The 26,055-nt window shown below is 41.9% G+C and overlaps 1 protein-coding gene across 10 annotated transcripts in view; it reads left to right on the top strand.

The window, feature by feature from the left end:
- AOPEP (aminopeptidase O (putative)) overlaps positions 1-26,055 on the top strand; it is a 387,253-nt gene that overhangs the window by 257,111 nt on the left and 104,087 nt on the right. For 5 of the 10 annotated variants that reach the window (XM_073344964.1, XM_073344965.1, XM_073344968.1 and 2 more), the window contains 2 exons: positions 24,093-24,155; positions 24,825-24,908. In XM_073344964.1, the coding sequence (XP_073201065.1) occupies positions 24,093-24,155; positions 24,825-24,908 (147 nt within the window). Of the gene's footprint in view, positions 1-8,344; positions 8,403-9,247; positions 9,355-17,524; positions 17,578-24,092; positions 24,156-24,824; positions 24,909-26,055 lie in introns of those variants that run through there. The other 5 variants (XM_073344962.1, XM_073344963.1, XM_073344969.1 and 2 more) reach the window with 4 other exon arrangements.

The following is a 26,055-nucleotide window of genomic DNA, read 5'->3' as shown; positions in this document are numbered from 1 at the left end:
ACCTTCCCCTTCAGAAGGGAAGTAGAACCATCTGTGCCCTCCTCCGCCTCCCTCTCTCCCCTACAAATACCCCCTACCTACATAGTTCCTCCCTGTTGCATCTCCACAAGGCTGAGGAAGGGGACTCGGGGGCTCCCCTTTCCTTCACTGCTCCCTGATCAATGAAAGAACCCGGAACTCCCTCCCTTCCCCATAGCTGACTTCAACAGTGGGGAAAGGGCTCCAGGCTCACCCCTCTCTTTGACGTAGCTGTTCCTAGGGGGAAAGGATGGTTGCAGAGCAGCACAGGAGTATGAGGGGAAGAAAGGAAGGAAGATCAGAGTTGCGCAGTGTGGGATCTAGGAAGGCTTCAGCTCTTCCCCTAAACTCTAGATCTCTATTACCCGCCCCCCCAGCATTTCTCTCCCTGTTTCATTATATGTTCCCACAGTGCTGAGGCCATGATGGGAAAAGTGATGAAGCAAGTTCAGTGCATGGCATGCTGAGAGTGAGTGGAGAGCTGAGAACAGACACGCTACATCGGGGGGGGGGCAAACATTTTTGACCTGAGAGCCTCATTGGGTTTCTGAAATTGTATGGAGGGCTGGTTAGGGGAGGCTGTGCCTCCCCAAACAACCAGGCATGGCCCGGCCCCCGCCCCCCCCCCGGTGACCCCAGCCACATCCACCCCTGCTGCTCTCTGTCCGCTGACCGCCCCCGGACTCCCTGCCCCATCCAACCTCCCCTCTCCTTCCTGACTGCCCCCCGGGACCCCTGCCTCATCCAACAACCCTTCTCTCTGACCGTGCCCGGACCCACCGCCCCTAACTGCCCCCCAGCACCCCATCCAACCCCCCTCTCCTTCCTGACTGCGCCCCGGGACCCCTGCCCCATCCACTCCCCCCCCGCTCCCTATTACCTGACTCCCCCCACCACCTCCCACCCAACCCCTCCTTTCCTTCCTGACTGCCCCTCTGGGACCCATGCTCCCATTCAACTCCCCTGTTCCCTGCCCTGACTTCACCGACCCCTATCCACACCCCTAGCCACCCCCCAAACTCCCTTGCCCTCTATCCAACCCCCGCTCCCTGCCCCCTTACCATGCTGCCTGGAGCACCGGTAGCTGGTGGCGCGGCTGCACCAGGACAGGCAGCCATGCCGTGCAGCACTGAGCACCAGGTCAGGCCGTGGCTCTGCAGCTGTGCTGCCCTAGGAGCTCACAGCCCCGCTGCGCAGAGCATTGTGCCAGCAGTGCAGTGAGCTGAAACTCTGGGGGAGGGGAAACAGCAGGGGAGGGGCCGGGGGCAAGCTTCCCAGGCCAGGAGCTCAGGGGCCGGGTAGGATGGTCCCGCGGGCCGGATGTGGCCCGCCAGCCATAGTTTGCCCACCTCTGCGCTAGATCCATGGCACAGGCATACAATGAAGACACTGGGGTGAGGAATGGAATGGGGAAGTTAGATGCCTGGCACTGTATGCAGCACTGAAATCATATTTGGGAGTTGAGAACATGCTCAGGGCATGCACCAAGCATACTGTGCTGAAACCAAATGAGGAGTTGAGAACAGGCCTAATCAGTGCATGGTGTTTGGCCACAAGCACTGGAACCAAGGGAGGGAAGATAAGAACATCCAGTGAGATGAGTGAATCAGTTCACACCTTTCAGAACTTGTTTTGAGGCTGTATTCATCTTAACTGGGTATTCTCTTTTAGCTAAGAACATCTAATTGAGATGAATGGGCCACTTCCCACCTCTCTGATCCTCCTATACTGCTAAGAGTAAGTTGTAGCTGCAGACTTAGGGTATGTCTACACTACGAAATTAGGTCGATTTTATAGAAGTCGATTTTTAGAATTCGATTTTATACAGTCGATTGCATATGTCCACACTAAGCTCATTAAGTCGGCGGAGTGTGTCCTCACTACAGTGGCTAGCATCGACTTATGGAGTGGTGCACTGTGGCTAGCTATCCCACAGTTCCTGCAGTCTGCGCCACCCATTGGAATTCTGGGTTAAGCTCCCAATGCCTGATGGGGCCAAAACATTGTCCCGGGTGGTTTTGGGTATATGTCATCAGTTGCCCCTCCCTCCGTGAAAGCAACAGCAGACAATCATTTTGCGCCTTTTTTCCTGGGTTACCTGTGCAGATGCCATACCATGGCAAGCATGGAGCCTGCTCAGCTCACCGTCACCGCTGCTGTTGTGGGCAAGTCTACTGTGGGGGCCGCTGTGATCCAAGTGGCCAATGCAATCATTTATGTTCTGTTATCAAGGGTAGTGACTCTGGGAAATGTGCGTGCCTTTTTAGACTTTAGGTGCATCACATTCCTGTCCTTTGTCGCTGGTGAAGAAGTCTTGCAGCTGTACATTCCAGTCCGGTTGGTGCTGTAACACCCCATACCACTTCTATGGTTGACACATGTAACAGCTCCAGGGCTCTTGCTCTTTTGCCTTGCCCGAGGTACCTTGCCCGACCAGGATCTCCAAGCATTTGACACAGAAGCACCTGCAGCAGCTGGCATTGCTACACAGCAGCAGCTCTTGTGTGCCTTCGCAGCAGACAGTGAAGTAGGACTGCTAGTTGTCCTTGTTCATGGTGTATGGCTCCACCGCTTCCGCTGCAACTCTGCTTTCCTGCAACTCTGCAGCAGACAGTGAAGTAGGACTGGTAGCTGTCCTCGTCGGACATGTAGCTTGGTTGGGGATTCTGGGAACGTCTTCCCTGCCCAGCTCCTAGCAACCTCCAGGGCATGGTGTTCGGCTCCACTGCTTCTGCTGCAACACTGCTCTCCTGTGAGCTGGAGGCTTCTGCCTCAGGCTGCTCTCCCAGCTGGCAGCACTGCATGGTCACACCTACCCCAGCCTACCCCTTGTTCCCATGGCTCATGAAGCCTGGACAGTAGTAAGGAGCAAGTGCAGAATGATGGTAGAATGTGCCTTTGGATGTTCAAAAGCTCGCTGGTGCTGTTGGTCAGACCTCAGCGCAACCAGCATTCCCACTGTTATTGCTGCTTGCTGTGTGCTCCATAATATCTGTGAGAGTAAGGGGGAGACATTTATGGCAGGGTGGGAGGTTGAGGCAAATCGCCTGATGTCTGATTTTGAGCAGCCAGACACCAGGACAATTAGAAGAGCACAGCAAGGTGTGCTGTGCATCAGAGAGGCTTTGAAAACCAGTTTCATGACTGGCCAGGCTTCGGTGTGACAGTTGTGTGTGTTTCTCCTTGATGCAAACCTGCCCACTTTGTTGATTTTAATTCCCTGTAAGCCAACCACCCTCCCCCCTTTGAAATAAAGTATCTATTGTTTTGAAACCATGCATTCTTTATTAATTAAAAAAAATCAGATAACGGGGCTTTTCCTGTGTACCTGGCTAGTGCATCGGAGTTCAAAGTGCTGTCCAGAGCGGTAACTACACTTCCCTAATTTAACAGTATCTCCTACAAAAAACAACATATTTTTGATTTTGTGATTTTTCTTTTTAAACACCTAGGAACTTCACTGACAAAATACTTTAACACAGAGATAAGGTTGTCCAGGGAGTGCCTGGTGCCCTTCCAAAACATTAAGTACAGCTGCATTCAAACCTCTGAAAACCAGGAAATACACAGTTAAAATAAACATCAGTTCCACAACACAATCTTAACTCTGCCCTCTTTGAGCAATGCCCCAGCATGCCATTAACATACATACTAGCACTCAGCCTTTTTAGATGCTGCAGAACATGAAGGGAACAGTGTACATGAGCACTGTAGGACAAATTGTTAACGTCTTCTCTTTGCTAAGGCAAAGCTTGGGTTTAGGTCAGGAGCAGCAAGGTGGTGCTATCTACACCTGGCCTATGCTCATACTGAGTCTACTCCACGCAAATCACTCCAGGCTTGCTAAATGGTACAGTCCCTTCACCAGGCTGCTGACGATCCCTATGATAAGATTACTCCTGTCATCACTACTGATACAACCTGCAGCACTGAAATGAGACATACTTAATGTTTCAAGGAACATATCTTAGAATCATAGGACAGAAGGGGACCTCTAAAGGTCATCTAGTCCACTCCCCTGCATGTCCACTCATGGCAGGACTACATAACTAAACCATCCCTGGCAGGTGTTTGTCTAACCTGCTCTTAAAAATCTCCAATGATGGAGATTCCACAATGTCCCTAAGCAATTTACTCCAGTGCTTAAATACCCTGACAGTTAGGAAGTTTTTCCTAATGTCCAACCTGAACCAGCCTTTAAACCTGCAATTTAAGTCCATTGCTGCTTCTCTTGTCTCCTTGTAACAACCTTTATTGTACTTGAAAACTGTTATCATGTGTCCCCCCCCTTAATCGTCCCTTCTCCAGACTAGAATCATAGAATATCAGGGTTGGAAGGGACCTCAGGAGGTCATCTAGTCCAACCCCCTGCTCAAAGCAGGACCCATCCCCAATTAAATCATCCCAGCCAGGGCTTTGTCAAGCCTGACCTTAAAAACTTCTAAGGAAGGAGATTCAACCACCTCCCTAGGCAACGCATTCCAGTGTTTCACCACCCTCCTAGTGAAAAAGTTTTTCCTAATATCCAACCTAAACCTCCCCCACTGCAACTTGAGACCATTACTCCTTGTCCTGTCCTCTTCCACCACTGAGAATAGTCTAGAACCATCCTCTCTGGAACCACCTCTCAGGTAGTTGAAAGCAGCTATCAAATCCCCCCTCATTCTTCTCTTCCGCAGACTAAACAATCCCAGTTCCCTCAGCCTCTCCTCATAAGTCATGTGTTCCAGACCCCTAATCATTTTTGTTGCCCTTCGCTGGACTCTCTCCAATTTATCCACATCCTTCTTGTAGTGTGGGGCCCAAAACTGGACACAGTACTCCAGATGAGGCCTCACCAATGTCGAATAGAGGGGGACTAGACAAACCCAATTGTTTCAATCTTCCCTCATACGTCATGTTTTCTAGACCTTTAATAATTGTTGTTATTTCTCTGGACTTTCTCCAGTTTGTCCACATCTTTCCTGAAACGTGGTGCCCTGAACCGGACATAATACTCCAGTTGAGGCCTAATCAGTGCATAGTTGATCGGAAGAATTACTTCTTGTGTCTTGCTTACAACACTTCTGCTAATACATCCCAGAATGAAGTTGACTCATATTTAGCCTGTGATCCACTATGACCCCCAGATCCCTTTCCACAGTACTCCTTCCTAGGCAGTCATTTCCCATTGTGCAAGTGATTGTTCCTTGCTAAGTGGAGTACTTTGCATTTGTCCTTATTGAATTTCATCCTATTTATGTCCGACCATTTCTTCAATTTGTCCAGATCATTTTGAATTTTATTTATGTCCTCCAAAGCACTAGAAACCCCTCCCAGCTTGGTATATTATGCAAGCTTTAAAAGTGTACTCTCTGCTATTATCTAAATCATTGATGAAAATATTAAACAGAACCGGACCCAGAACTAATCCCTATGGGACCCTACTTGATATGCCCTTCCAGCTTGACTGTGGACCACTGATAACTACTCTCTGGGGATGGATTTCTAACCAGTTTATTTCTCTAGTTTGTTTATGAGACAGTATCAAAAGCCATACTAAAGTCAAGATATACCACATCTACCACTTCCCCCAATCTACAAAACTTGTTACCCTGTCAAAGAAAGCTATTAAATTGGTATGACAGATTTGTTCTTGACAAATCCATGTTGCCCACTACTTATCACCTTATTCTCTTATAGATGTTTGCAAATAGATTGCTTAATTATTTGCTCCATTATCTTTCTGGGTACTGAGGTTAAGCTGACTGGTCTGTAATTCTCTCGGTTATCATTATTTCACTTTTTATAAATTGGCACTATATTTGTCCTTTTTCAGTCCTCTGGAATCTCTCCCATTTTCCATGACTTTACAAAGGTAATCACTAATGGCTCAGATATCTTCTTAGTCAGCTCCTTGAGTATTCTAGAGTGTATTTCAGCAGGCCCTGATGACTTGAAGACATTTAACTTGTCTAAGTAACTTTTAACTTGTTTTTCCCTATTTCAGCCTCTGATCCTATCTCATTTTCAATGGCATTCACTATGTTAGACATCCAGTCGCTACTAATCTTTTTGGTCATTCAGCACTACTGCTATTACCACATTTTCTGTTATTGTTTTGTGACAACTCTTCCAACCTGCTGTAACTAATCCCTCTAACTTTCAGTACAACTCTGCCTAACGTGAACACAGCTGGAGAGCATGCAAATACATACTGGAATTCAAATCTGTCACACAGTGTAAACAATGGCACATTCTCTTTGTTTCTTCCTGTCAATTTATGACAGTAGCTTTACTGAACCATTCCCAGTGGCTATTGCCAGCTCCATGGAGCAGAGTTAAGGTTTCATTGTGGAGGTGGTACATACCTTAAGCCTTCATTTCTGGGTTTTCAGAGCTGAACTCAATGTTCTGGAAGGGCAGGAGGCACCATCGGGCAAGTTTAAATCTGAATTAACAAAGTTTCTTGTCAGTGAATTTAGAGAGCATTATGTAGAAACTTCAGGCATGGTACCAAGCCAGTGACTTTTCAGTCTCTTCTGCAAAGTTTGCTGTAAAGGATTATGACTTGATTAGGAATAACAGCAGGCATATTTAGCTGAGTTTTGTATTCCACACAGCAAACAAGAAGGTTGCTTTTTAGAACAGTTATCCAGATGGAAGGAGAAAAAGTGTTGTTAATTGTGCGCCACTGAGTCAGCACACCAATAATCAGCCACTAAATGGTTTGTGGAATTTTACTTCTATCCATCACTGTAAGGGATTGTTCTGAGTGTGACACCAAAAATTATGGAAAAAGGTGGGGAGTAAAATGAAGCAAAAGAAATCTATAATACTTTTGGTTGGTGTGAAAACTGAGCTGCATATGTCTTCCTAACTATGATTAGTACTTAAGAATATCCAGAACTGCTAGCAAGTCATTTCAATATCTGTTGCAAGAGCCTACATAGGCAAAACCTGTGGTAAAAATATTTACAAATCCAGCAGAGTCTAAATTACTATAGATTGTCTTTAAAGAACAAAGAGATTTCAGATGTTCTGTAAAAAACAACAACAACGCCAGCTAAAATGATACTGGTTTACTATTCTTTCTTCCTTTGAGAACAGCACACTGACCTCTTCCCGCTCTCACTCTTTTCCATCAATAACTTTTTTGATTATTTACCCTTTTTGCCTTTAGCAATTCTCACGCTCTTGCAGGAACTGGTTTCCACTTTAGTGAAAGAAGCTGGAGTTCCTGTCATTCAGTGAATAGGACACCTTAGTTAGTGAGAGGTCAATTTTGCAAGCTGAGGATCCTCAATTCACACTGAAGTCAAGGGATCTGAGGGTGCTCAGCATTTCACAAGATGTTAGTAACTTGCATTATAAATTATAATCTAAAGCTACTCATATATTATGTTAGAACTGATTTAGTAGTAGTTTAGACAGTTTTCATTTTGGGGCAAATTGTAGCCTGGCTAGTGTGCTGGCACAGGGCTGTATGGGGACACAAACCACCCCCTTATGTCCTTGTGTTGGCTACATGGATCATGGCTAGCAGCACCGAAGTGGAACCAGGCTCTGTAGAATTGTTGTGTTCTCTTCCATATGAATACATGGCACTAAAGTTCCATTCCCATCAGCCCCAATCGACTGGGTGACAATGCTACTCCAGACTGTCAGGCAGTATGTACTGCTGGAATGGGTATAGGCTCAGAGTAGTTTAATCCCTCCCATGAGCATTAAAGGGATCAAGAGGGAGTTTGTGACTCTCACCACCATGATGCACCTGTTGCTCCCGATTCTGGCTACGTAATTATCTCACAATCTGACCCATTCTGCTTTTCATTTTTATTTTGCCAACACAATATTAAAAACACTGAAATACAGTGTAATATTTTAAGTCATTCATAAACCTGATAATCTGAGAGCTCCCACAAAATTCTGAGTGCCCCAGCTTTAAGTTCCCACTGCACAAAAAAGCACAAAAAAGCCAGCAGTGTTGCTGATAATATTAAACAGATCATATTAGAGGGCTTGACATCACTCAGGATAAAACATATAATGCATCAGTAGATATTTATTTGGAGGAAACATAAAGTGAGAATGCCCAAATTATCAAAATATTTTGGTCATACATAAAATCTAAAGCTGTATTGCAAATATGGGGAAAACTACTTTTCCAGCAACACCTGGCACAGCTTCCAACTTCCAGTAGTCCAGGGTTAGTGTGTGTCCTACTGCTTATTCTGAATTAGTAAAATGGCTCCTTCATCTTTCTTCCATGTTTTTATAATTTTTATAGTGGATCTAGTTGTTGCCAGTCTATTTGATTTTTTTTCTTTTATTGGTTTCCATTCAGGAAACCCACATCAGCCGCAGAATACAGAGAAGATTACAAAAAGACTTCACTATCCCAGGTAGTTTACAGTATTATCCACTAAAATGGGTTTAAGATTTTTCCTCCAGGATTATCCTAACATACAACCTGCAGGCACTTAATATTCTATGGAATTTGTTATTACACATCCAAGAAGCACCTCCAGAGATTACTTTTTTTTTTCCTATTCAAAATCTTCACGCCAGTGTCCATCTTAAGAAACTCGGCTGGGTAGTTGTGCAAGTGGTGGAGAGGAATGAATACCAGGATGTGGATGTGGGCCTATTGAGGTGTCTTCATCCCACTGGAAGAATTAGCCTTTTGTATCCCTTACAATTCTCTACCATGAAGCAGAGGACTGGAAATCTGTGTAGTGGAAGCTTCTCTATTTCTGCCATTGGCCTACAACCAGCATGTTACCCCAAATCCTGCCCCTACAGTCTTTGCACAGGACCACAGAGATTTGGCACTACAGTCATGTAAAATATAACTAGCAAAACTTGAATACTAGCAAATCTCCATTAGTATTACACCCATAATAAAACCTGAAGAAAAGCTCTGTGTAAGCTCAAAAGCTTGTCGCTCTCGCTAACAGAAGTTGGTCCAATAAAATATATTACCTCAGTGACCTTGTCTCACCCATAATAAAGTCATTCTGTGCATCCTCCAATTTGTAACCACTAGTTTCTGATCTCACATGCACGTGTGTAAATCAAGTCATATAACAGAGGATGTGTTGTAATGACTGGCCTATCCTTTCTGATGTGGAAGAATTCCACAGAACAGCATGACTATCTTCTGGCTACAAAACAACATAATAGAGTACATGTGATGAATGTACATATTTCTGCAGCACCCACTCATTTTCTGAATAATTTTTTCCAGAAACATACCGTGGCTGTGTTAAATAAGGTCAAACGTACTGGGTTGTTGAATTTGCCACTTATCAGATCGAGCATCAGCAGTCTTCAGGATGTACTGAAGTTTCAGAAGTGAGTCACCACAGGACTGTAGCCGCTTTTCATCCTGTGCTAGGCTAATAATGACGTAACACCCGTAACTTTGGTCAATGAGTTAAGCTGACATGTAGTGGAATGAGAAGCACTCAGCAGCTTTTGGAGCTGGAAAGCATGTATAAGTCCACTCAATACCCCCCACCTCTGCCACTACTGGATTGCTCTCTAAAGTATATTTTCTCATGTTTTTATCTTGTCTAGTTTTAAATGTCTTAGGTGATGGGGCCTCCACACCTTTCTTAAGACCACAGTCTGATAGAGCTTGTTGTCGATGAAGATTTCCCTATAGTTGCAGCATTTTTTTTCTTTGTAATCTGATTACTCTACTTAGAACTTCTTATTACTCCCTAAATAAATAATGCTTTTAAAAATATATATAAACAGTTATCTTCACCCACCCTCAACTCTCCTTAGCTGTTGTTTAGACAACCAATATATAAGATGATCCCTACACCCCTTCAACTGGTTTTGTTCACTAGTCTGAACGCCCTCCAATTTGTCTCCATTTTCTCCTGTTCCTGTTGAAATTGAATTCTTTCTTAGTACAGGAAAAATACCATTATTTATTGGTAAGATACTATGCGTGAAAATCTAACTTGCTCTTTCATGATGAAGTGATCATCCTCAGTGTCACATTAAATTAAAATATCTCTTTCTCAGTCAAAATATGTAGCCAATATGCTCTTTCATGACACATTTTCCATTAGTACTTGAACTGAATATATTTAAGTGGTGAGATATGTTCCTTAAATGAAATTTGAAATTTTTATGTAATCACAAGACTACGTGACCTGTGGCTGAATCATGATCAGTGGAACTAAAGGCTATGTCTACACTACAAGGACTACAGTGGCACAGCTGCAGCACTATAGCTATGCCACTGTAGCGCTGCAGTATAGACACTTCCTACAGTGACAGAAGGAGCTTTTCCGTCAATGTAGGTAATCCACCTCCCTGAGCAGTGGTAACTAGGTCTGTGGTGCTGAGGGTGTGAATTTTTACAAACCCCTGAACAACATAGTTAGCTTGATCTAAATTTTAAGTGTAGGCCTGGGCCAGAGCCAGAGAGTCCATGTTCCCCGGAAGAACTGTTATGGGTGAGACAGCAGGGGAACTGAGAAACTAATGGAGTTAGGCTAGAAGAAACACAGCTATGTAGACAGAGCAGTGCACGGAGTCTAATAAAATTCTACTTGTTCAACTTATCCTGCATTCAACTTCGCTCTTTGCTAACAATACAGTGGCCAAAACAGCAAATACCACAATCAGATTGCATGCGTTGACAGTACCCTTCTTCCTGCTCTCTCGCCCTCTTGCCCAGCTTGTCTCTTTCTGTTCCTACTTAGGACTTTATTCCACATTTGCTCTACTTGATTCCAGTATGCAGTATTCCACATGAGCATGAGTGGCAGAATAGAGCCACTAATTCTGAATGAACAACTGAACATAAACTCCTCCTAGAGACTATTAAGAATTGTGCCATGTTTGTTTTAGTCTTTTTAAACCTTTGTTTCCTTAGAATCATAGAATATCGGGGTTGGAAGGGACCTCAGGAGATCATCTAGTCCAACCCCTTGCTCAAAGCAGGACCAATCCCCAATTTTTGCCCCAGATCCCAAATGGCCCCCTAAAGGATTGAACTCACAACCCTGGGTTTAGCAGGCCAATGCTCCAAACCACTGAGCTATCCCTCTCCCTACTTTTCCTCTGCTGGTTTTGTTTCTTGGCTGAAAATGCTTTTCAGTAGCATTCACAATTATATGGCATTCTATGCATAATCTGTCATTTAAGACCCATCTTCTAGTGTTGTTTGAAAATGAATATACCATGTGCACACTGCTCTCCAAAGATGTAAGGTCAAGAAAATTCTTCCACTAGTTGATATTCGTTTATTCATGGTTGTTAAGGTTCTTTATTTTCTACATGTTCTTGCTATTTTCTACATGGTTTAGATTATTTCAGCAAGTATCTGGTTTTGTATCTGGCTGGCTCTTAGACTGTCCAGCTTGAGGGCCAAACTTCATGAGCCAGTTAAACAATCCAGGAAAAATATAAATTGTGAAATGCCAAAAATTGATGTAAGGAATGTCTTTCATTGGTTATATAAACTTTTGGGGCATGTTACACCAACACCTTTATTTACTATGAATAATAGGTTGTTACTAAGGCCAGTTCCTGGCTGTTGTCCCACTTACAAACTTTATAGATTTCCTGTTTCCTATTACTAAGAGAGAATGATGACTAAGGGGCTCTTAGGATAGACTGCATAGATGATGCATCATAAATTAATAGTTAACAGTCAATTACTAACAAACTGACCAAATCCAAATGCCATTAAAAAGGAGTGCTCCCCTTACACCTCTAGAAGATAGTTATCATTTGTTTATCTAAGTTTTACAGTGTGTGTAGACAGGCATTCAGCAAAGAAGTAACTCCTTCAGGGTCAGTGTTTCCACTGAACTATGTAACTTAATCCTTGGTATTTCTTGTCATGTTTTACCTCTAAGATTTCTGTCTGAATGTGATATTTGTAAATATTTGATGGGGAAGGCAACAAACAACTGAAATCCTCTCCATCTGTGCCAGTCAGGTACATGAGTAGGCATTGGCAATATGGACTTCTGCTTAGTAGACAAAGTTTATTCAACCCCATGATTTGGCATAGGGTTTTTAGATTTTTTTCACTCTGTGAAGATGAATAGTGACTCTGTTAGATTCATTTCAAATCTTGTGAGTACTGGTCCCAAGAATAACATGCTGTTGCTTTAATGCTCAAACTTGCTACATAACTAACCTCAAACTATTTTTTGGCCTAACAGAACACGGAGACGTGTGCATGCATTTTCAAATCACTGCAGAGTATATAATTGATATTTTGAGATATAATCTGAAGAAATCTTAATTGCTAATTATATGTGAAAAATACTTACGCTTGGTGATAGATATCGTTTGAAAAATAGATAGTTGCCCTCAAGAATAATGGTCACCTTGGGATACTAAACTGTTTGCACAGTGGGAAATTAAATGATCCTTAAAATGCTCTTAATGTATTTAAATTAGTGTAGGTCAATACAATAAATTAGCTAGTTGAATCTCTAATAATAATAAGGATGAAACAAACCTTTAAAAATAAAATTCATTGGTGGTCTGTCATTTCAGAAATTAGAAGTTCTGTTAACACTCCATCTCATTTTCAGCCGTCTAAATAAACACTCAGGAGGATGAGATTTTGTGATGTATAGAAATGCACTGAAACAAATTGTAGCATATTGTAAGGTGCATAGATCCAGATGAATCATGAACAGAAACAGACCAAGATAGATTGTGCAAACAAAACGTTTCTATACACTGTTACTCTTGATCATGCCCTTTTAAAGGGATATGAAGACAATAGCCAAGTCAATTAACTACTGTATATGAAGAATTTGATGCAGGCAATATTATTTTATATTTGGCAAGTTATCATTATATAAAGTATACTGTAGGTAAATGTTAATTTTGTAGGTAAGACTTACATTGATCTGAATTAAAGATGGTTCTTCACATACAGTGTAATTTTATGAATTTCACTTACATGTTTCTACCGACTGTACTTAAGGTACTAATAGGGTAGGATCCAGAAATGGACATATTTTGTTTATTGAGTGGTTTAGACATAATTATAAATAATTAAATGTAAAAAATGCCCCAGACTTGAATTTTAGAGTGTTAAGATGTATGTTATATCACACAAAGTTTAAAAAAATCTGTTGTAGTTTTGGAGAAATTTAAAATAATATGCCATTTTGATTCTCTGCTTATTCTGATCATTATTGCATATGATTTTATAATAGAAAATTATGTATGGAAGTGCCACCTGATGTGCTGGCATTCCACCAGCCTGGGTCCCCTCCCCCACTCTGTGCTGCTGTGTCAGGCTCTCAAGCCCCCCTCTCCAGCACACACACAGGCAGGGACACACACAGCTGTATAATCACACAGAGTCTGCAGTCAGCTCTGTGTGGGAGGGCTCAGCTCAGGGAATTGCCCAGCGCTTTGGTGCATACCCCCTCTGGAGTGTAAACCCAAAATTATATTGTCTTGCATTGTATAGTGATCTACATAGCGTAAGCTCATGAAATTCGCCCTCTCTCTCAATGTGGAGGAAGATATGCACAGCTTTTTGCTTCCAGCCCCAGTTATGAATTGCACAAACTGGGGTTTGGAATAGACAAGAAACGAGTTTATTAACTACAAAAGTTAAATTTTAAGTGATAAGGGATAGCAAACAGAACAAAGCAGATTACTGAGCAAAATAAACAAACATGCACCCTAAGCTTAATTCACTAAAGAAACTGGTTACAAATAGTAATTTCTCACCCTAAATGTTGTTTAAGGCAGGTTGCAGAGTTTCTGCAGCTTAGAGTTCCAGAAATTTCTCTTCACAGGCTAGACCTCTGTCTCAGCCCAGGTCCCAGTCCTTTCTTCCCAGATCAGTCTTGGGTGGTTACAGCAGTCATCCTGGGTGGGGATTCAGTGAAGAACTGGCGACCTTGATTAATTCACTTTCTAGCCTTAAATATAATTTACATATGGCGGGAATCTTTTGTTTCCCTGTTTGATCGCTACCCTCCTTCTTCAGTGGAAAAGTACCAGCAGTGTCCAAGGTGGTATTTCATACCAAGTGACATCATCACATGACCTTGCAGTGTTAAATGACAGGTTTCAGAGTAACAGCCATGTTAGTCTGTATTCGCAAAAAGAAAAGGAGTACTTGTGGCACCTTAGAGACTAACCAATTTATTTGAGCATAAGCTTTCGTGAGCTACAGCTCACTTCATCGGATGCATACTGTGGAAAGTGTAGAATTTTATTTGAGCATAAGGTTTCGTGAGCTACAGCTCACTTCATCCACAGTATGTGTCATAAATATAAAGGGAAGGGTAAACCCCTTTAAAATCCCTCCTGGCCAGAGGAAAAATCCTCTCACCTGCAAAGGGTTAAGAAGCTAAAGGTAACCTCGCTGGCACCTGACCAAAATGACCAATGAGGAGACAAGATACTTTCAAAAGCTGGGAGGAGAGAGAGAAACAAAGGGTCTGTGTCTGTCGGTACACTGCTTTTGCCGGGGATAGAACAGGAATGGAGTCTTAGAACTTTTAGTAAGTAATCTAGCTAGGTATGTGTTAGATTATGATTTCTTTAAATGGCTGGGAAAAGAACTGTGCTGAATAGAATGGCTATTTCTGTCTGTGTGTCTTTTTTGTAACTTAAGGTTTTGCCTAGAGGGATTCTCTATGTTTTGAATCTAATTACCCTGTAAGGTATCTACCATCCTGATTTTACAGAGGTGATTCCTTTACTTCTATTTACTTCTATTTCTATTAAAAGTCTTCTTGTAAGAAAACTGAATGCTTTTTCATTGTTCTCAGATCCAAGGGTTTGGGTCTGTGGTCACCTATGCAAATTGGTGAGGATTTTAACCAAACCTTTCCCAGGAAGTGGGGTGCAAGGGTTGGGAGGATTTTGGGGGGAAAGACATGTCCAAACTACGTTTCCCAGTAAACCCAGTTAGAGTTTGGTGGTTGCAGTGGATATTCCAAGGACAAAGGATAAAATTAATTTGTACCTTGGGGAAGTTTTAACCTAAGCTGGTAAAAGTAAGCTTAGGAGGTTTTCATGCAGGTCCTCACATCTGTACCCTAGAGTTCAGAGTGGGGGAGGAACCTTGACAGTATGCATCCGATGAAGTGAGCTGTAGCTCACGAAAGCTTATGCTCAAAAAAATTGGTTAGTCTCTAAGGTGCCACAAGTACTCCTTTTCTTTTTGCAGTGTTAAAGCAACCATGAGATAAGGCTTATTTGTAATGTCCACAGGAAGGAACTACAAGAAGATGGGAGATCAGCATCTTTAAAGACTTTCCTAATGGCCCATCCAGGCTGATAGATTACTGTCTGGTGGGTGTTCCCCAGGTATAACCACAGTTGTAATTGTTACATAGTCAATATTCCTAACTCCAGATACAGAAATGATACATTGGATAATCACATTCAGTAAATCATAATCTTTCCAATGATATCTCACAAGACCCATCTTGCTTAAAATACATCTTAGTTATGCCATATTCATATCATAAGCATATTTCTATAAAGAATATGGGGCGTAACATCACAGAGGGTCTTTTGGTTAATGCACAGAATCTAATTAATGGTTATAACACAGACTCCCTATGTGACCTGAGCAATCACTTAGGCTAAAATTTGCAAATATGGTGCTGATGTTAGGCACCTAAACTCATTTAGATTAATAAATGAGTTCACCTCACCTCTGCAAATCAAGTGCCTAATATAGATTTAGGTGTTCAACCTTAGCTGCCATGTTTGAGAATGTTGGCCTTAACTTCTTTGTGCCTCAGTTTCCATATCCTTGATTAGAAAGTGCTAGAGAAGTAAGAAGTAGTTTTAGTTATTATGCCAAAAAATTCACACCCATGAATACTAAATGAGACTCCTTAGTATAAATCACTGGCTTCAGTTTAGTGACCTGCTAAAAACTTCAAGTATTGTTTAATCCAGGGATCGGCAACCTTTGGCACATGGCCCATCAGGGTAAGTTTGTTTACCTGCAGCGTCTGCAGGTTCGGCCGATCGCAGCTTCCAACTGGCCATGGTTTACTGTCCCAGGCAAATGGGGGCTGCGGGTAGGGCGACCAGCACATCCCTCGGCCCGTGCTGCTTCCCGCAGTCCCCATTGGCCTGGGACGGCGAACTGCAGCCAGTGGGAGCTGCGATCGGCCGAACCTGCAGATGCTGCAGGTAAACAAACCGGCCCAGCCTGCCAGGAGCTTTCCCTGGCGGGCCATGTGCCAAAGGTTGCCGATCCCTGCTCTAACATAAATCAGAAACAGTAAGATTCTCATCTCTCCCTTTCAGTTTTCTTACAGTATAATATATGTACAACAGAGAACAAAAATGGTACATAAACCTGAATGAGTAACTGCAAAAGGCCTGAAGGGGAAGTTTATTTTAAATATTTTTTTTCATTTCTAATATAAATGTGAACTGAATTCCTAAGATTTGTGCATTAGAATATGTTATTTATGACAAGTTTAATAAAGCTCTAAAAGCTCTTTGTGGTTCCCTTTTCTGTTAATCGCACTGCTGAGCACAAAAGCTGTGTTATGTGGAGAATGACTGGGCTTATCCCTAGTTATGTTTGGTATCTAAAGAACAATAAGAGTTTGCTGCCTGGCTGATCAGTGCTGGATCAAATTCACATTCCCAAGCTCCCACTCTCCCACCTACATATGCAGGGGGTGGAAACATAGCAAAGAGTGGGAGGACAGGTCCTTTTTTTGCAGAGATTTTTAGCTGAGGCTCTCCTAATATGATTTCAGCTGGGACTGTGTAGCATTAAACATTGATTTTAATCCATTGCTTGCAAAAACATCCTAAGAAAAACACAGAGATTAGCAGCCAATTAATTCTTACGTTGCCCATTGTTTTCCTTGGCCAACTGAAACAATTCATAGAGGATTTAAATAGTGTGTGAGTTACCTTGCAAACAAACAGCTTTTCTTTTAGGATAATTATAGCAGTAGCCTTCCAAACATAGCCCAAATCTTTAAAGTTTAGAATAACACTAGTGTTTCCATCTCTTTTGACATTTGTTTCAGCATATAAAATAATAAAAATCAAGAGCTGCTTTGGAAAATAATATGCCAGCTATTTTTAGTGTAGAGGTGTAGAAGTGGTAGGTGTGGAAAATAAAATACTACCTTTCCAAAGCTCTGGGCATCCATCCCCATTGAGCCAGGATATTTAAAAGGTGTGTGTTTGTGAAGCTCAGGAGAGAAGGGTATTCAAGCATTTTATAAACTATTATAGGCCACATCAAGTACAGTTCTCATCTGTCTCATAGATGGCCAAGAATTTTTTTCCCCATCAGGCTATGAATCTGGTCTTGGATAATTGCTCAATAGGCAGACATGTCAATCCATCCCTACCTGGGAACCCTCTCTCTGATGGCCTGGCTACTAATAGAGTGGCTTGTAACACAGATATGGAGGGGAATTTTCAAAGGTGGTGATCTGAGTGTTCTAGAAGGGGTTTTGAAAATACATCCACAACATTGTCTGCTTTGTCAGGCTTCTGTCTTTCTCCTCAGATGAGTGCACAGGAAGAAGGATTTTCAGGAAGAGCAAGTCTGGCCTGAAAATGGTATGTGTACATAGGAATGTGCACAAGGGAGGATACTGGTCACATCATGCTAGCAGTGAGAGAGAGCAACAATAAAGAGTCTCTTGAAGGGCACAGGTGTTCACAGGGACTTAGAATAACTGAGGCTCCCTGCATGGAATCTGGACAGTCATATACCCCAGAATATGGGTATGTTCAAGAGCTGCTTGATCTCAAATACAGAAAACCGTCCACCACCAAAGCTTACAGGGACACTTGGAGGACATGTTTCAGAGTAACAGCCGTGTTAGTCTGTATGTGCAAAAAGAAAAGGAGTACTTGTGGCACCTTAGAGACTAACCAATTTATTTGAGCATAAGCTTTCGTGAGCTACAGCTCACTTCATCGGATGCATACTGTGGAAAGTATAGAAGATCTTTTTATACACACAAAGCATGAAAAAATGGGTGTTTACCACTACAAAAGGTTTTCTCTCCCTCCACCCCACTCTCCTGCTGGTAATAGCTTATCTAAAGTGATCACTTTCCTTACAATGTGTATGATAATCAAGTTGGGCCATTTCCAGCACAAATCCAGGTTTTCTCCCCCCCACTTTCCACAGTATGCATCCGATGAAGTGAGCTGTAGCTCACGAAAGCTTATGCTCAAATAAATAGGTTAGTCTCTAAGTTGCCACAAGTACTCCTTTTCTTTTTGGAGGACATGGTATGTTTGGTGCATGAGGTCGAAACTGAACTCCCCTGAGACAGTCCACATAAAATATTCTGGATTTCCTTCGTTTTGATTTTTATAATGGTCTGAGCTGTAGTTCATTGGAAGTCTCAGCCCAAGGGTACCATTCATCTCCTCCTTTTCAGTTCTAGCCTGCTTCTTCAGTCACAGCTCCGAAATTCTGAAAGCAACATGGTTTCAAAGCCCCTAAATCCAATGCCCAATGGAACACTGGAGCCTCAATTTAGTATTTGAAACTATTATTAAATCACCTTGTGAGCCATTGGGTAAGGGATCCCAGGTATTTTCTGACTCTAAAGTTTGCTTTTTTTTTTTTTTTTTTGGCTATCATGAGAGTTAGAGTGTTTGTGAATGTTAGGCCTTTTTCCATCAAGCAGCCTGAAGTCCACACCAGCTGGTGCTGAGGCTACAGCTTGTCTTTGTTCTTAAGAGAAATTAATCTTCCAATTTAAACTAGTCAAAATGTCTTTGTCTTTTTTTTATCTCAAATCCATTCATGTCTTGGAAAAACAATAACAGACTTGGGGTAAAATCCTGACTCCACTGACATCAATGGGAAAACACCTACTGACTTCATTGAAACCAGGATTTCACCCTTTAAATGCAGTCAGGACAGTAAAGTTCTACTTCCACAGAACTTGAACAAAACTGGAAGTTCAATGATGTCTTGGTATTATACTGAGTGATGCAAAATCTTGTGTTTTAGGAGGATGAAGCCAAATATCTTCCAAGCTTACAGGGCATCTCACCAAGATCCTCTTGAAAGTATAGATGCCATTGCAGAATTGTGACTCTAAAACCTTTACAGTTCTCTCTGTCTCTTCTGTGTGCTATAGCTTTACTATGTACCTTTTTATAACTGTATGTATAATGTACTTGGGAGCATTTATAATGCTGATAAAGAATTGGGGTAATTGAGAGGAAAATCAGACCTCAGGCCTCTAGAGATGAGGCTGGAAGGTCAGGCTTAACTGGTCCACCTGTCCCTTTCTTCCACTTCGTAAAAGATCTTCTGAAATTCATTTACAGGAAACAGTTTTACACTTTCCTCTTCAGTTCTTTTCCTCCCCACGTCTTCTAGTCTCTGAAAGCTATTGACAAGTCAGAGAGTATTTAAATGGAGTTCACCTTAGGTCGGATGACTTTTTTAGTTTATCAATATTGAATGTTTCTGCATCAGAGATCCTAGACAGGTGGAAGCTGGGGACAATGTGGTTACAATATGTAAAGGGAAGTACATGTCAATGAAAGTCTTCTATTGATTCAGAAAATGTCATTAGTAGCAATCACAGCTTGAACAGTTCAAAGCAAGTTCCACCATCTCCATTTAAAGTTAAGCAAACCTCTGCAATACAGATGTATCCTACAGTGTTCTAAACCATCCTAAATGTACATTTTATGTGTGGGTTCAGGCCTGGTTTTAAGCACTGGTTTTTAAGCTAAGCCACCAGGTATAAGGAGGCTTCAGAATATTAGGGACATTTTGCACCCAGTTGATTTAATGCTGCATCTCTACCCATATATATCAAAATCCAATTATGCTTTCATCATACTGCTGAAAGTGCAAAGGATTCTAGCATACTTTTAGATGGGTGGGTAATTGTGTCAAATCTTGTCATTATCTAGGACAGCTCTGCTTGGGATCTGAGAGTATTTTCTTCTAATTGAAAAATGAAACATAAGACTGGTTTGTCCCCTTTATTTCTGGAGCTACATGGGATTGTGAGAGTGTCATGGAGTCCCCGGGCAATGCTCTGGAACTGCTCCCTACGAAGCCAGTCAGGAATCTAGGGGAAGTCTCCTTTCTGTGAGCAGACTGTCTTCAGGACACACAGCTCACACAACTTCCACCTTCCTTGGTCTGACCTCAGAGCATTCAGCATCCTCTGCCCCTCCGTGCACTTCCCACAGTGACTCCACCCAGGTGGCGTCCTGGGGAAGCCAGAGGGTCCTGCACCCCAACTTCACAGTCAGACATTACTCTCAGCCAGCCAGTAAAACAGAGGTTTATTAGATGACAGGAACATGGTCTAAAACAGAGCTTGTAAGTGCAAAGAACAGGACCCCTCAACCAGGTCCATTTTGGGGGGCCAGTGAGCCAGACAACCACGTCTACACTTCACTCCATGTCCCCAGCCAGCCCCAAACTGAAACTCTCTCCAGCCCCTCCTCCTCTGGGCTTTGTCCTTTTCCCAGACCAGGAAGGCACCTGATTCCTTTGTTCTCCAACTTTAGCTCTCACCTTGCAGGGGGGAAGGGCCCAGGCCATCAGCTGCCAGGAAACAGGGTGTTGGCCATTCACCCTGTGTCCAAACCCCTGCACACACCTGCCCTCTAGGGCTCTGCAATGACCATGCACCCTTATCCCACCACCTAGGTACTTAAGAACTACATAGGGGAAACTGAGGCACCCCCACAATATTCAGAGGAAACATTAAGAACAGTCTTGCTTCGTCACAGGGGGTATGAAGGAGTAGAGCAGGTGGCAAGCTGTTCTCCACCACACTATCTTTCACTATATCTATGGATTTCCAAGTCTGATAAGGAGTTAAATCTGTCTGAAGCACCATTAAGTCTAGTTAATGGTTGACTAGATAGATGGTGTGCTATGACCATTGCTTATTACTCTCATCATAATCCTCTCACTGTTACCTTGTGCTTATCCTTCTGTTTGTTATATCAATGTGTTATCTCTTATCTTATGCTTAGATTGCAAGCTTATTGGGGGAGGGGTTACTTGAGTTATGGTGTGTACCACAGCTAGCACAATGGGACCCCAACTCCTTATTCTGCCCTCCAGGCGCTAGTGCAATACAAACAATAATTCCTGTTGAGTTCCCCTCAGTGGCTGTGCAGCCATTAGGGGGCAGAGGGGAGTCAGCCTGCATGTCTTTGCATGTCTAGGGTTTTTCCTCCTGGTATCTACGCGTTTGGGAGATTGTCTCCTCTGCAAATCCATTTCTTTAGAACGGGGGTTCTCAAACGGGGGGGGGGGGTCGGGACCCCTCAGGGGGTCGCGAGGTTATTACATGGAGGGTTGCGAGCTGTCAGCCTCCATCCCAAACCCTGCTTAGCCGCCAGCATTTATAATGGTGTTAAATATATTTTAAAGTGTTTTTAATTTATAAGAGGGGTCGCACTCAGAGGCTTGCTATGTGAAAGGGGTCACCAGTACAAAAGTTTGAGAACCACTGCTTTAGAATCTCTCTCTCATGGTGGGGAAGAAGGTGGGATTGTTTGAATAACTTCAGTTTCTTGATGCCTGTGACACTTGTCTTCCCACAACTTTCTCTGTGGGAGGGGATGATCTAACTCAGAAACTGATCTAACGTTGTTGAATTCTTTAAAGTGGTTGCACCTATTCCAGGAACATATTTTCCTTTGTTTACTTTTATGTTTTTGATCATCCTCTTTTTGAATCACGATATAATATTCTTTCTCCATTTGAATGCACAGGAAGCTAAAGAGTTACTTTATGGCAGCTTTCAGAGTGGCAGACCTGTTGTATTTTTACAAAACAGAAATGCTACGTCAATGCACTTTTTAAGGAGCCCTGTTGTGAGTGTGAAAAAAAAGGCTGAAATAAGATTTTTCCACTGTGATATCTCTTCTAAGAAGTTCTTCTTTGTGTAATACTTCATGGCAAAGTTGCTTCTATTTAAAGTATGGAGTTTGATCTTGGCTTTGATCTGAAGCTTTTGATCTTGAAAGAAGGATGTTGTGGCAATAAAGCAAAAAAGGGTAGGACAGACTTTTTTTTGTTGTTTAAAGGAAAGTGATAAAGTTAAAGGGATACTGTCAAGATTTAGTGGGCACTAATTTGACCTGCCTTACTTTACTTACATCTGTTTTCAGAGTCCATCCAATTCTATATGTGGGAGGGTTTGCTAAAACAAATGCTTTGATGCTCCTTTTTCTTTTCAGATAGCACAGATTTCTATTTCAAGCTTTCAAGGAATTGTTATACTAAGTAAAAATTATTTTTAAAAGATTGAAAATACCTTTCCAAGATCTTTTTGATTGAACCAGATGTGATTAATTTACAGAGTCACCCTTTTGTACGTATTGTATTTAACATTGAAAATTATGAAAGCATAAACAAAATTCCAACTTGTGAATTTCAACTTTTTCTGGCCCAAGTTGCTTGATTTTGCCTTTACTCAGAATTCACATTGGACTTAAGCTTTGCTGAACTGGTATCTTTAAGTCCATCCCTATTAATAAAACATCTAAATATGTGGTTAAATTCCATGCGTAATTTAACTATCTGCTTGAGATCTTTGCTGAGGTAGAGGTGATTTGCTGAATTGGGACCTAAATGAGGAGTTTGCTATGCTGTGATATGACTAATGCTATGGAAGGATGGTAAGCAAAAAGGGAACTCAGATCTTGCGTTAAAAATGTGCTTCAGAGTCTCCGAGGGAGTCACTTGACATAATTTTGGATTCCTTTGAGGTCAAAGAAAACTATTGAAAAATTATCCTAAATACTGAATCTGTTCCTTGAGATATTGTGGCCTACGGTGGGCAGGAGGAGGAGAAAATACGTGAAAACCTTCCTCCGGAATAGGATAGGAAGCAGTCCAAACTGAAGCACTCCACCCCCCAAAAATGTTGAGGTAGTTCAGATCTGGTAGTTCAGTTTGGGAAAATTGGGTCTGTCTGTCTAATGGGCTGAACTACAACACCCATTCATGAATGCCAGCAGAATGTTGGTTTCAGAGTAACAGCCGTGTTAGTCTGTATTCGCAAAAAGAAAAGGAGTACTTGTGGCACCTTAGAGACTAACCAATTTATTTGAGCATGAGCTTTCGTGAGCTACAGCTCACTTCATCGGATGCATACTGGGATAGTTTGGATCTGGATCCAGAAATCATGACTCAGCTCTTGTCTTTATAATGAGCTAAACCAGATCACCCAATATCAATACCCCATATAACTTTAAGGAAGTTTGAATCTGCACCCATATGCATGCACTCATATGCATATACCCAGGTCCATCTCTAATATATATGATCCTTTATCCCGGAGTTTGAATCCAAAAGGTCCTGGAGATGCTTAGGACACTACAGTGAATTTAACCATTTAAATATTTTATGGAGGAAAAGGTTTCCAAAGGGAAAAATCAAATTGTTGTGCCACAGTGCTGGACAAATTAAGAGCTGTGATCTCTCCACACCTTTAAGTGGTGGGTTAACGGCTCACTCCAGTCTCTATACCTTTAAGGCAGGCTCCTCCTCTCCGTCTCAGCTCTAAGAGACTGGCGCACAGGGGAGGGAGGGGCAAGGGCACCCCCTTAGGTGTTTCATTTCCTAAGGAGGTTTCTAGTGCTGCTCTGCTGAAAGAGGGAGGCAGGGCTCACTCCCATCAGCCTGGGGATGCATCGCAGAGAGGAGAGGGACAATACAAAATACATAAATACGTGCAAAACAGACTGGCCGGTGCTACTCACCAAACCGACAGCAGCCACAGCAAAATAACAAATGCCGGCCGCGTGTGCCGTGGGAAGCAGCAAGCGGAGCGGGGGGGGGGAGCTGCTGAAGAGAAGTGGGATCTCAAATCAAGGTAAACCCCTCCTCTTAGCCCCCACCCTCCAAAAAAAAATTAAAAAAGTGTTAAGATTTTTGTAAGTGGCTGGGAGGGAAAAGCCTGTGCTTTGCTGTGCAGGGGAAATCTGAGAGATCAAAGTTTTGCATCAGATCAGGGAGGCTGTATTTGGAGGGGAGGGAGCAGGAAAAAGTGGAGCCTATTTACAAAGGGCAATCTCGAAAACCTGAATAAACATGCACTTTGTTTCCCTTTTAGCCTTTGCTGGAAGAGTGTCAGTCTTGGGACCAGTGTCGATTAGTCCAGCAAGTGAATGATGAGGTGAGGAGAACGCTTTCATTTTCCAGCTCTTAATTATTCATGTTTACTGTTTTCTCTTCTCACCTCTGTCCTTGCAAAGCTGCCTCCTGCCAGGTTTCCCACCTGATCCCCTCTTCCTGTGTTAGTTTTAAAATAATTAGTTTGTTTATAAAAGGAGAATATAAATGTGTTTATAAATATATAAGGTGTATTATTATTATTTATTAAATAATAACTACCTGATAATTTAAAACATGCATTTGCTGTTCAGGAACAACAGTTGAGTGTGTGGCGGTTATTTGAAGCCAGGTTGTAAGAAATAGAGAGTAGAGACTTTCCCTAGGATTTTTGCACACACAATGATAACTTTCGGCTTGGCATCAGCCATACTTTCTTTACGCTAAAAAACTTAAGCTGAACAAAGCTGTTTAAATAGAGAGCAAAAAGGAAAATATGCTGCATACGATGAAGGGAAACAAACCCATTTTGACTATGCACAAGTGTCTAACTGGATTACTTAAGAGCATGTCATTCTAGACTGGAAAAGTGTTATGTTTTTTTTCCTTTTTCTTTCCAATGAAGCAATGGAAAAATATGTCTTCAATCTGTTTATAGTTTCTTACTCATGCTGGGTAGCTGCACTCAGGTCTCATCTTCATCTTAAAAAAGCACTATGGTTTTGAACTGCAGGTCACAAAATGGATTCAAGCAAACCAGAGAGCCAGAAAAAGGACCAAAAGGAAACGAAGGCAGGATGAAGTGGCTTTCCGAAAGGTATGGGTTCCTGATGTGCATTTATGTGATGGAATAAAAGGAAGCATATTCTAAACATTTTCAAGGGACACACTTTAAAACATTCAAAGAACCATATTCTTCTACTATGCTGACTACACAGAAAAGAACACCATGAATTGGTAAAGTTTGAATGTCTGTGTGTTTGCTGTGTAGAGAAACTACATTCATATTTAATAAAGAGCGCGAAAGCCATTTTGAAGAAGAAAGATAAGAACACTTTACTTAGGAAATGCTGTAGTACTTGAAAGGTTATCGACAGTTACTGTGATATTTATTTGCCAATGAAAAGACATGTTAAACTACAGTTAACTGAAAAACATTGTTTTTCTCTCTTGAGAGCAGGGTAATAGAAAATGTAGGGGGTGTCCCTGGGCAATTAGATAAATACAAGATGTATAGAAATAAATGTTGTGACTGCATTGCTGACACTTTATTTTAACGTGTGGTTTGAAAGCATCTTCCATTTGTAGTGGAGAGGGATTCCTGAAAACACGATTGCACGGGCTTGGTGTTTACTCCTAAAAATTCTTTACAAAAGGGTGGGTTGTTTTGTTTTTGTTTTGCTTACATAGTCAAAATTAATTCCCAAGATTCTTAACCCTGTGATTTTGGGTAAATAATTTTGCTTTAAGGCTACTATAATTTTAAACATTTAATTTACAGTGTAGCAAGATAAGTAACAGGCTGACTTTTCTATTCAATAGCTCTTCTTTGCTGTTTTTGTGTGTTTTTTTTTTTTTAAATTGCTATCTAGAACACAAAGCAATAATGAGTAAAAATTCATTTGGAAATGAATAACCAGAACCAGGAAAAATGTTTTTTTTCTCACTTTGGATTTACTGTCTGTTTTTAATTTTAATATTGTTTTAAAATCTTTAAAGCTAACAAACAATTAAAATAGCAGTGTTATTTTGCTTCTTCTACAATGCTTCTAGAATGTATGATGAATCATTGCTGATTCTGTAGCCAAATTCTTGTTGATAGCATGGCTGCCAACTACTGGGATGTGTTGCCTTAGTATGGGCATTGCAGTATTTGACAAATGTCTTCAAAGTACATTATTGCGCGGGTGATATACCAGCTTCATGGTGAACTAAAGGATGCAATTTGGTAATTTCAAAATGAA

The sequence above is a fragment of the Lepidochelys kempii genome, chromosome 5 (genome assembly GCF_965140265.1).
Source record: "Lepidochelys kempii isolate rLepKem1 chromosome 5, rLepKem1.hap2, whole genome shotgun sequence".
NCBI lineage: Eukaryota > Metazoa > Chordata > Testudines > Cheloniidae > Lepidochelys > Lepidochelys kempii.
This window is presented reverse-complemented; position numbering and strand designations above follow the sequence as displayed.